Raw genomic sequence first — 11,756 nt, 5'->3', positions numbered from 1 at the left:
TTAGTCATTTCTTTAGTCATTTCTAACAAACATGTCATGTAATGTAATATGATCTGATATGATAATCAATGTCATCATATAGCAAGTTATGTGCATTTTTAAAGGGCCACACTGGCAGATGACAGCAAAACTAATAAAGCCAAGGGACAATGCTACATGGAGAAAATACACTCAATAATGACTTTATTCAATGTTTTAATTCTCAGATCAAATAACTTTACTAATGTCAGATGGCTGAAATATTTTTGAGTGTTAAGTGTAACATTACAGGAATACAAACAAACACACCAAACCAGAATTCTCTGAGGTGTGATTCAGGTTTTAAGACCCAGTATTATATGTTTAAAGTACATTTATACAGTCTCCAGTGAATCATGACTCAGACTAGGAACACGATTATGCTAATATGTCCACCACAGGTACTAAAAGCAGGCAAATGCATGCAGTGAAGCATGTGGTCAAAGCTGGAAACAGTGCCTGCTCAGGTAGGAGTCAGACTGCCAACTGAGGTTTCTAGCAGTTTCGCTTGGTGTGGATGAGAAGGTCTTTTTGCAGATTGCCTTCTAGACTCCCAGCAGTTTTGTTGCCGGGCAGGTCGGTGACCAGAGTCAGTTTGTTAAACACTCCTCGTCCAAAATAGTCGGCCACAACTGAGAAGCCATCATTAGAGCTGCGTAACTGAAAACCAAACAAATAAGAAATTGAATTTATTATTCATGAGTAAAGCAGGATGAATGAAAGAAAGTGAATGGTTTCAACATAAAACTTCTATTATTTTTGGTCAACTTTCTTCTAGTCAAAGCTCAATTATTCTTACCTGTCTGTTGAAGTGGTCATGCAGGTCGCGTTTCTGGTCCTGGGCACGCAGCATGTCCATAACTTTGCGGTTCTCTGGAGTGCACGTCGGGCACTCAGCCTCACTCTCTGCATAGCTTTCGAAACAGTGTTGGTGGAAAGAGTGGCTGCACAAGAAATGAACAGACGGCAGCTCCAGGGGACTGTTGCACATGTTGCACTTGGTCTTCTGGAATATCTTGGCACTGTGTGGAAATATTGAGGTTAACATTTACAGTTAATCTGTGACGTATGTAGGCCGCATCAGTACAAAATGTTTGCCAGCCCTCATCTACCACCACTCCCACTCCCTGAGCTACAGTGGCTGTAACTGACAGAAGCAACAATAAAAGTCCCAAAAAACGAGGATGAAAGAATTGTAGGTCTGCTACACAATTGTTGTAGTTCCTCTTGTGTAAAACCCCTCCTTCATTTGACCAACCTGGTTTTGAGCTCCTGGATCTCAGAACGGAGATGAGCCGTTTCTTCGCGGTACTGGCGGATCTTGCGTTCATCATCCTCTATCTGCTGGCTCTCCCTTTGCAGTTTGTTGATGAGGTAGTCCTTGATGACTGAGAGAGTGGCCGTCGAGTTGTGTGCCAGTGTCTGCACCACTATGACCACACAAAAACTCTGGATGTAATGCTGTCATCTTACTGATGCTAACTGATTTCAATGTTCAAACAAGGCTGCATGAAGTATACAATCAAATGTTCACCAGCTCACCAAGTAATGGAGGCATCAGGTTGTTTTGGTCAATGTGATGTAGGACCTCACTGATGTAGGCCTTGCAGTCTTCTTCTTTTCTGGCAAAGTAGCCCAGTGCCTGCTCCCAAAGGCAACCCTCTTGGTCCCCATAGCGCTTACAGGCCTCTACAATTTTCCCATACTCCTCATTCTGCATGTGGTAGTGCATGATCTGCTGGTAGCTGCACACAAATGCAAACCATGTCCAAGTTTTCAACAGTTATAACATGAACATTTTCCAGACCCCTGACAAATGTGTTATAGCCATGTTCTATGATGAATATGGTCACTGTAGCTTTGACAAAACATATATACAGTATCAGTCAAACGTTTTCCAACCTCTGGGCAAATTCTATATTTAGTTGATTTTTTAAGTGAAAAGAAAATGCCTATCCCTGCAGCAAACAGACATTAAGAATGAGCTTCAACTGTTAATGCTCTGTTACCTTTTGGATCATTGACTTAAAACATAGAAAAAAAATGAACAGTAATTGTCACATGTAAAAACATTTGAACAAGCTCCTAATTATAAAAATCTCAGAACTTCATTAACTCATTAGGACTCGTAAATCAGGTAATTAGAAATTATAAGCCGATTACAATTCCAGAGCTGATCATTTTTCTGAGTCAGTCAGTCCTTGTGGTAACACTCAACAATGATGGGCTCAATAAAAACTGACTGTGGATCTGAAAATGAAGCTAATTGAACTGTGATGTGGAAGACCAAAAGAAATTTCAGATAAAACTGCACGTCTGCTCGGCAGAAGAAAACCTCGATACGACTGCAAAGGAAAGTTAAGCTGACACAGCAGTGGTAGTGAACCATTTCCTCTGTGCAGCGTTGATACACAGACAGATACACAACACGAAAGAGTCGCCAGAGGGAAACCTCACCCACCTCAGCACAAAAATCAACGTCTGAAGGCTGCAAAGCAACATCTGGAAAAGTCAGAATCAATATCAACAGATACTGAAGGCAGATGTCCTGGAGTCGAGAAGGTGAAATTCAAAAGAGGTTGGCTCCTACAACCTACAAATAGATCTTACACCTGCTGTGTGAGCAGGAGAGACTGAAACAACTCTGAACTGAAAATTAATCAGTCAAGAAAAGAACAAAAAATTTTAGCAAGCTGTGATATCTGCCAATGGGGAGTTACTAAGTTCTGACTTGTAGGGTGCCCAGACTTTTACACATGACACAATTCGTGTTTTTTTTCCTATTTTTTAAGTTGATGAGAGAAAAACAACGGAGCATTAACATTTGAAGAAAGGCTAATTTTTTATGTCTTTTATGTCTGTTTTGTATTTACTTAATTTCACTTCAAAAGTAAAAAAAGTATGGAATTTACCCACTGTAAACATATCCTTCATTTGTTGACTTAGCCATCATTAGGTTTAATGAAAAATATCTGATTGAATGCATCATGAATACAAAATGTCTCATTGTATTGCTGGTTCTTGAAACATCTTGCCTAAGGACTGCAGTTGAAAATTAGCCAGCTGGCCAACATGGGCACATTTACAGTAATGTTGATTAATGTGCATTGTCCCTAAATAAATAAATGACAAGCAGCGAGCAATGAGATGTTAAGAGATGATGTGCTTCTCTTTCATATCAACCAGCTTCATACATATTCAGATGTTGCCGTCTCCCTCACTTACAGTTTGCCCTTCTCATAGAGGTAGAGGACACCTTCTTTGAAGTTGTGCATCTGGCAGAGGACCAGGGCCTTATCAAACACAGTGTTGTCACTCCTCAACAGTGACACAGCTTCCCCCTGCAGGACCCTTTTTCTCTGCCACACATATGCATCAGAAAAAAATAAGTTAAAATCATTTTTCTTCCCTTTCTACTATTATAAACGCATTATGCAAGGATTCAGAAGTAGTTTGTGTGTTTCGCACTGACCTGTGGGTCCTGTTCATGTGCCCAGTCTTGCAGACGGAGCTCCAGTAGTGTGTCATACACACCCTGGGGAGAACAGGGGTCCACCTCGATCATGTGCTCCAGAAAAGCTTTCAACTCCCGGGGGTTGTTGGCAAAAATTGGGATGAATTCCTCAGAGTTGGCCTGAAACCAAAACAAATATGGACCTTGTTTAAAAGAATATTTCTGATTAACATTGTAAATATGTTTTCTTGGTCATTTCAGGACCACAGAACATGAGGTGAAATTGACAGGAATTAGCCATATAGACAAAGAGAGCGATAGCACTGCGGACTGACCTTATTGACCCGACTCCTCTCTGGGCTGTCTTTTTCAGGAGCATCTCCACTGGGATGGTAGTTGGTACATAAGCCCTTCAGGAGTAGCGTGGTGTCTTCAGGAACGTGGAGCATGAGTGTCTTGCCATAATGCTTCATGGTGCTCTCCGCTTGTTCAAAAGGCAGACGTCCAATGTAACGGAGTCCTTCCTGGTAGTTCTGGGTTTTTAAAGGTATAGTAAGATAACTGAGTTACTGTGGCCACCGGGAACTGTTGTGGGTGCTCAGCCTGCAGCACAAAACTAATATCTATATCTGTTTATGACACAAAAATAAAAAAAAAAGAGGAAGCTTCTGACTAAACACAGGGTCTAACAGCTCATTGGATGATATATGATCATAGCTTTAAAAACAGAGTGTGAACGTGCAGGGGGAGAAGGTCCAGAGGGAAATAAAGTTGGTTTAAAGTGTGTATGAAAATAAGTGAGAAAGCTATTGACAAAACTCTGAAAAGCTCTCTTGGCTATTTTGAATGTACTTTTGGGACGGTTCCTAACTTCAGCTGCTCAGCTTCCTTCTATTGTCAAGTGCACACAGTGTCAGGATTCATATGAGATCATCAGGTAACAATAACACCTGTGGAACATCTGACTTTATCCAGCACTGCTGAACCAATCAGCTGAAAACTGGCAAAAAGCTATTGAGAATTGGAGCTGAATGTCTGAACTTCAAACTGTGGTTTTGGTCTATTTGCTTACATTTTGTGCATCATGGTAGTCCTGCTGTTTTGGCTACTAGCAGTTTACACTGCACAGACAACAATGCTGAATCTGTGTTTTCAAATTGCTGAAGAAGTTTTCTTAATTTGCTTTATTAAGTTGCAGTTGTGCGTTGAGCTCACAGGGTCACTGTACTTTAAGAGTCTGGGAACAAACAAATGCACACCTCATTTCAGCTTATCAGAGCCTTAACAAGAGCATTCAAGGACAGACAAGCGAGTTCTCAGCAGCCCAAACAAGGACATCTACTTGATGTTATTTACCTTGAGGTCTTCAAGCTGGATCTTCAGGTACCATTCATGGTGCATGTGTTTCTCAGCCAAGAAAACAGCGTGGCTATGGTAGCCGGCCTGCCGAAGAACCTTGATGGCAATCTCAACATCAAAGTGGACCTCACTATCACTACTCTGTTGAAATACAGTGCGGGAAGACAGTGGTGTTACAGTATAATATGGCAGCCACCGGTGACCTGTTCATTAAGAATGATCCATCTGTTCTCTGATGGAAACCATCAAGTATTTCACAGCTGTTATGTAAAAAAAAACTGTTAGATTATACTGCATTTTTCCCTTCACTTTTTCATTTGTATTTATCTCTAAAATATACATCCTCATTCCTCAGCGTTCACCTTAACAAGTCAGTCACCTTAATGAACTCCTCCAGCTTGGAGCTGTCCTTCAGCTTAGTGTAACAGTTCAGCAGCAGTGTGGTGTGGTCTGCATTAGCCAGGGACTGTCTGTGCAGGGCTTGCAGATATGCTGTCAGGTTGTGGATCCTCTGTGCATCTAGGAATTTCCTGATTACGTATGATGGCTCCAATTTCCCAATTGTGCTGGGGGGAAAATACAGTGATGTTTTATCAACCGATCAACATTTTCTAAAAGCTGAGCAATTATAGAGCAATTTGTTAAAAAGAACCAAGACGGGGAGTCGAGTGGCGCAGTGGGTTGAGCAGGCGCCCCATGTGTAGTGGCTACAGTCCTCGCTGCAGTCGGCCCCGGTTCAAATCCCACATCAGACGGCCCTTTACTGCATGTCATTCCCCCTCTCTCTGCCTCCCCATTTCCTGTCTATCTCCACTGTGCTATCAATAAAGGCATAAAAAGCCCCAAAAAATATACTTAAAAAAAAAAAAAAAAAAGAACCAAGACTACAAAGTCATCATGGCACCTTCCCTCTGGCATATTTTTTAACACTTCTATGTGATGTAATAGTAAACAAAAACAGATTAGTTCCAGTCTATGACAACAACAGTTTAACCTCTGGCAAATGTTAAGTGATGGAGTTACCGAATGTACTGCTGGATGGCACCATCGTGGTCTCCTTTAAGGTAGAGGTGATCACCGTACTGCCTGAAGATCTCTGACAGGCCGTCACTGTCCAGGTGTTGGCTCTTAGCCAGGTTTATGGCCATCACGAACAGATTCTTTTTAAACAGCATCTTAAAAGACAAACAAGGAGGAAACATTGTTGCTACCTGATCCGTAGTAATAATAGTCAGTGAGTTGATGTATAAGGGATTCACTCTTGAATATTGGACTCACCTCCAGTTTGGTCTGCGTGTCTTTCTCCTGAAGAACAAACATTTTTCCATCTCTGGTTAGGATGTAGAAGGAACCCCACTCTGCTACGACATCAATGACATCATCAAAAGAGGCACTGTAGGCGATGAACTTGTTGTCCAGGTCATAGATAGTCAGAAGCTGTTTGTCTGATGGAGAGCTCTCCCTGTTACCAAACCCTGTCCTGAGTACAGAAGTAACACTGTCAAAAGTCTCACAGGAAACATATGTCTTTCTGTCAGACAATGGTAAGATGCTTATTAACTGCTTTAAATGAGGTTCAGCTGACATCACGTTACAATACACTGATTTTAAAAAGAGAGATTTCCTCTGATTGTGTTTTATAACCCCACAAGCAACACACAGTGTGACCTGCCTTTAACACTCGGGGAAATATTACCATGAGTGTAGTACAAAACTGGGTCATCACAGTTAGATTTTTCAATTTAGCAAGTTATTTACTAAGACTATAGATGTAAATGAGCCCAGCTGCTGCATAAAGTGCACCTACATAAGATCTGATGGTGCTTTGACAACTGAACAGCAAAGGAGTGGAGCTGCTGTTAGCCACTAACAGTTAGAGAAAACTGAGAGGGCAGGAGGCGACTGAGAGAAACTAAGGTAAAACTGTGTGAAAAATAAGTGTTGACTTTGCTGTAAAATGAATTTGAATGCGTCTTTTAATTTGGTCACTGCTGTCACTGAAAGGTTTTATAAGACTCAGTGTTTCTCTATCTACCTGTATGGATCTAGCTCTAGTCTCTCTCCCTCTGGAATAAAATACTGCAGCAGATTTACACTCACTTTTCACAAATGTTAAACTTAAGACACTGTTTGCGTCTCTGCAGTGGTGAGTGAGCAGTGACAAATCAGGTGCAAAGGCTCCTTCCAAATTTTGCACCTCTGGACAGAAACACCTTAAAACAGATATAGCAGGGGACCAAGCATGCCGTTTTCAGGTACAGCCCCTTGGTAAATAGGTACAAACTTAATTTGATGGTTAAGCAGCAGAGAAGGGCTGCAAATCCATCCTAAACACCCTCGTAGATGTGTGGAATGTGTTTCTGTTCATACTTTACTTTCAACTTAAAATAAGACCATGTAAGCATCGAAAGTGACGTAAAAACAGCCCTAAGCTCATCAACAAAATCGCTCTACCATTACTTTATCCCCACAATAATCCGTACGCTTTTATCTTATTTATTCAGTGTTGTCCTTACTTGTTGGGCGACTTTGCGTCTCTGATAAGTAAAAACAGATATCCACGGTGCCAGTGAGCCAACAGCTTGTGTCCATCGAAGGCAAAGCAGGGCCCTCGCTCATCAGGTTGATACAGGTACACACATTCATCACCGGCCACAATGAACTGGGAATCCTGAGAGGGATCTGCTAGGGAGGAGCAGCGCAGTGCACAGCCGTGTGTATCCAGCTCTACTTTAGGATACTCCTTGATGGACAGGGTGTAACACTGGGGTGTGGGGTGGGGTGGGGGGTGGGGGGGGGGTGATAGCAGGTCAAACAATGGCAGCCTGTACAACTAAGTCATTCAAAAAACATCTCAAGTTCAGCAGTAGGACTGCATGGTCATCTTCAGGTTGAGAAAAGTATGTTCTCTTTCAAACTTACTGGACAAACTAACAAATACATGAAAGCTAAGCTGAAATCAAGGCTCTAGAAAAGTTGAGAGGGTGTATCTTTCCTGTGCAGCCCAATGTTGACCAATCAGACTTACATGGACCCTCTCCAGAGTGGCAACAAACAGATGTGTGACCTTTGCCACTTGGCGGAAGGCGAGGCCGGTGACTGGGCTGCTTCCCTCATGTAAAGTCAGAGTTTTACTGTGGCGATCTCTGGTGATGTCACCTTTGGTCAAAACCACACTGCCATCTGTGAAGCCTGTCAAGAAACACAACATCAACAACAATCTGGGAAGAAAAGACTTACCCAAATAATAAATGCTAGGTTGATGTTCAGAAACGGAGCCTGTCTTTGTGTCTTACCAATGGCCATGAAGTTGAGGTTCTCATGTACACTGAGGCAAGACACTTCAGTCGGTTTGTTGCCAGGAATTGCAGGAAAAATCCTTGTGCAGAGAGGATTTCCACTGTCTCTCTTGTCTAGGTTCCAGACTTTTACCTGAGAAATAAATACCACTTCAGTGATGACCCATTAAAATCACGAACACATTTTTTCTGTGTTTTCTCTGGAGAACTTCACACTTACAAGAGGGTTTATTCCTTGTTCATCCTGCCCAACTGATATAAGGATGCTGTGCTGCTTCAGCTGATAAAGGTGTGTTACCCGCAACTTGTAGGCCTGAAAATATGTCAACTGCAAGGAGCGTGTCATAAGCCAGATCTTTCCATCCATATGTAACATTATGGACGTTAAGGGCAATTATATACAGTTGTTGCAAGACATGCATTAGGTGAGGAAGGAAAGGACGAAAACGCAGGATATTATATCAAAACAATGTCCACCATTAAAATAGATCACTCGTTTCGCTATCGCCATGCCAGGTAGAGGAATCTGCTAAATTAACGTTTTCTATGAATGTTAAAGAGAAGTCGTCATTTAACTGTCAGCTGTCAACAACATTAGCATGGCATTAGCTGAGTTAGCTGATTAGTGCTGTTAAAGGATATCTCCGAGAACAATATGACCCCGGCCGGAGTCACACGCCGATATTCCGCCTGGAAGAACAACGTTTTTCCCACTATCCACAGGATCCTTCACCGTATCTTTATCAAAGAAGACAAATTTTCTCCACTGTAAGAATGCTGCCATTTTGTTAGCGTTAGCTGAGTAGCTTGAACAGGGCGTTGTCATGTGACACAAAAGTCACGTGAGCTAACCGGCTTCTTGGACACTGGGGAAAAAAAAGTTCTGTTAACGCCCACTAATATTTCGGCTTTTGTTGGGAGAGGGTAGAATCGGCATTTATCCCCGGGTGAATTGACACTGGGATACTGACGGGTATTTTTCAGCTCCAACTCCGACAAGTAGTGACAGCAACATGACACCCGGTGGAACATGTGGATATATTATTAACCTGGATACCGGAACTAAAATGCCACCTATTGAGTCCTATATAAGAATTGCTCGCCGAGCTCATACGCATGGATGTATTATAAGACCTGTTAATAAGAAGTTCTAATCATACATCCATACGCCGAAAAAGTTTCTGGTTTATGGGTTACTTCCGGGTGCATAGGGGCACACTGAATATGCACAGTAGTGTTACTCCCATCATGCCTCTGGACTGCGAGCTCTATGCATGGATGTATTATAAGCATTATAAGACCATGGTTCTATGATACTTGCTTGGGGCTTGAAATCATGGATGTATTTATACAGATGGCAACAGCAACCAACAATGAAAATAAATGAATCAAATTTAGTTTAACTGTCTATGAGGGTTTCATATATTTACAGCCTGGAAGATAAAGTTATTAAAAGGGCTTTACAAATAATGTTTTACCTTTTTATATCAAAAAGCATGGTAGGCCTAAGTCTGCTTTTTTTTTTCTTTTTTCAAATTGCAATGCTGTAGTTTAGCATAGTTCCCTGTGTTATTATTTACACTTCTGTCTGTGTGTCACTGTTCTGGATGTATAATAAAGTTTTATTCCATATCAACTCCCAAGTACGGGAGTCTGACTTTGGCGTACTCTGTATTGAGAAATGGCTCAGGTCTTATAACACATCCAAGGAAAGAACACATCAACAATTTAGCAGCTGTACTGCACTTTGTTTACGCAACCGCTGTGAAATAATCTCTCGCCTCCATGCTACTTTCTACTGTTTACTAACCCTGATTTCCAGCACATTTGTGACACACCAAAAAATAAAAAGCACAGACAAACTCCTCTACTGGCAATAGAGTGGTGCAGGGATGAAATATTTTTGTAGGCCAACAACTGTTGAGAGAAGTTTGCTTTCCGGGATGGTATTAGTCAGGTGATCAGCAATTTCTGGAGTTCTGGATTAAAATTTTGTCTCATCAGACCAGAGAATCTTGTTAGGTAAAATTCTTATCATTGGGTTAGTGGTGAAAAAGAAAGAGCGCTGGAGTCCAGGATGTCTTATGCTGAGGATGTTTATTGAAGCTTGGCCAAGGAGAAAAGAGGAATCATCAATACAGGAGACCTGTGCATGATGTCACCTCAAATCTGAAACAGGAACCCCTGAGGATAGTCTTCATACACTTAGAGAGATTACTATAGATATCTTACACTCCATAATTGTTCAAATATCTAGAATAAGAGGGACAAGAGGGATGTGTGAATACACTATTGGTTCATTAACCATAAACAAGGAAACATGACTATATACACCCAAGTGCTGATTCTTAGAACACCCAGCCACTAGTTAGTGACAATCCAAGGTCTTCTGTTATGAATTGTGGCACCATCAGTATCAGCAGCAAACCACAGCTGCGTCTGGAGGAGCCACCTGAGCGTCTCCAAATAGGCTGTAATATGCATTTACTGAGAGTTGCTTCCATCATAAATGCCTGCTTGATGGAGAGCTGCTGAGATGGTTGTCCTTCTGGCAGGTTCTCCCATCTCCTGGTGGTTCCCACCGTCTTCCATTTTACAATTATTGAGACCACTATGCTCCTGGGAATGCTCAAAGCATGAGAAATGGCTTCAGATCCTTACTGGCAGAAAGTCTTTCTGGCCTCAGTTTTCAGTCACAGTTTGATTAAGTTTAGGCATCAAAACTTAGAAAATTGTGGTGTTTATATTTACATAGTGTAATGTCTCTCAATCTGAAATTAATGCATAGAACAAATAAATAATAAAGATTTTTTTTTAAAGCAAACATGAAATCTTAAATCCTAAATTTCATCTAAATGTTTGACTCATCCAGCAGCCGAATTCACTTGTGTTTTCTTTCTACAATGGAAATCAAATATTGTTCAGAGGGTTTGTCCCAACATTGTTGCAGTTCCCACTGATGTGTTTTACTTGTAGGTTGCTCCACTTTCACTTTGTGTCCAGTTCATCCCAAACCAGCTCCATGGGGGTTTAAGACTGGAGACTATGCTGGTCTTCATCATGTGAAGCCACCGTCTGGTTCTGTTCTTCAAATGTTTTTGGTCATTAACCTTTGACCAAACCAGTCGCTCTTCCTTTGTTATTTGTTTTTTTCCCTCACCATTCTGATGACAACACACACCACTACTTCCTACAGTACAGTATTGTCTTGATAGTGCATCAGCGCATGTAGTAACAGTTTGTCCCAACACTGCCTTTGTACAGACAGGGTTTGTGAGTCATCAACCTGTAGGAATTATTTGTATGAACTTCCAAGGCTTCATTTACTTCCATTGCTGCAGAGAAACTGTAAGTTCAGCAGTTTTTTCATCCCTGAAAAGCCTGTTGTCTATGACATTTACATGATTATTTAGTTTTTGGTGACCTAAAGTAAACGTGTATATGTTATATAACATTCTATGTTAAATCTATATTTTAAAGTCAAAATGTGAATCTGTTGTTGGACCTCTGTTCTACCATGGAAGGTCTCAACTTACACTAAAACATAACCCTGTGAGGAAATGACCCATGTCCAGTCAAACTGCAGATGCATGTTACTGTTCAGTGAGAGGAACAATGTGTTCAAC

General features: G+C 41.3%; 1 protein-coding gene across 2 annotated transcripts; it reads right to left on the bottom strand.

Annotated features, from left to right (window-relative positions):
• Positions 1-161: 161 nt before the first annotated feature.
• vps11 (VPS11 core subunit of CORVET and HOPS complexes) lies at positions 162-8,958 on the bottom strand. 2 transcript variants are annotated; one of them, XM_056398296.1, is made up of 16 exons: positions 8,773-8,958; positions 8,351-8,499; positions 8,128-8,263; positions 7,860-8,023; positions 7,348-7,595; positions 6,110-6,329; positions 5,855-6,006; positions 5,211-5,397; positions 4,829-4,972; positions 3,808-4,005; positions 3,491-3,652; positions 3,244-3,377; positions 1,561-1,763; positions 1,277-1,448; positions 818-1,040; positions 162-678 (listed from the first exon to the last, which is right to left on the bottom strand). In XM_056398296.1, the coding sequence occupies exons 1-16, from the start codon at positions 8,954-8,956 to the stop codon at positions 514-516; spliced, it is 2,841 nt and encodes a 946-aa protein (XP_056254271.1). In that variant the 5' UTR covers positions 8,957-8,958; the 3' UTR covers positions 162-513. The 2 variants fall into 2 exon arrangements, with proteins under 2 accessions (XP_056254271.1, XP_056254272.1); XM_056398297.1 differs by having other exon boundaries at positions 6,110-6,311.
• Between the last annotated feature and the right edge of the window lie 2,798 nt (positions 8,959-11,756).

Source organism: Seriola aureovittata, chromosome 15 (genome assembly GCF_021018895.1).
Source record: "Seriola aureovittata isolate HTS-2021-v1 ecotype China chromosome 15, ASM2101889v1, whole genome shotgun sequence".
In the NCBI taxonomy this organism is placed as follows: domain Eukaryota; kingdom Metazoa; phylum Chordata; class Actinopteri; order Carangiformes; family Carangidae; genus Seriola; species Seriola aureovittata.
The sequence above is the reverse complement of the archived record's forward strand: the minus strand, read 5'-3'. Positions and strand labels throughout refer to the sequence as shown.

Coding starts and splice junctions, on each gene's coding strand:
- vps11 (XM_056398296.1), bottom strand. CDS start 8,956: ATGACAACGCCCTGTTCAAGCTACTCAGCTAACGCTAACAAAATGGCA. Junction 4,973..5,210: donor AGCTGGAGGAGTTCATTAAG/GTGACTGACTTG, acceptor GTATTTCAACAG/AGTAGTGATAGTGAGGTCCA. Junction 4,006..4,828: donor TCCAGCTTGAAGACCTCAAG/GTAAATAACATC, acceptor TTAAAAACCCAG/AACTACCAGGAAGGACTCCG.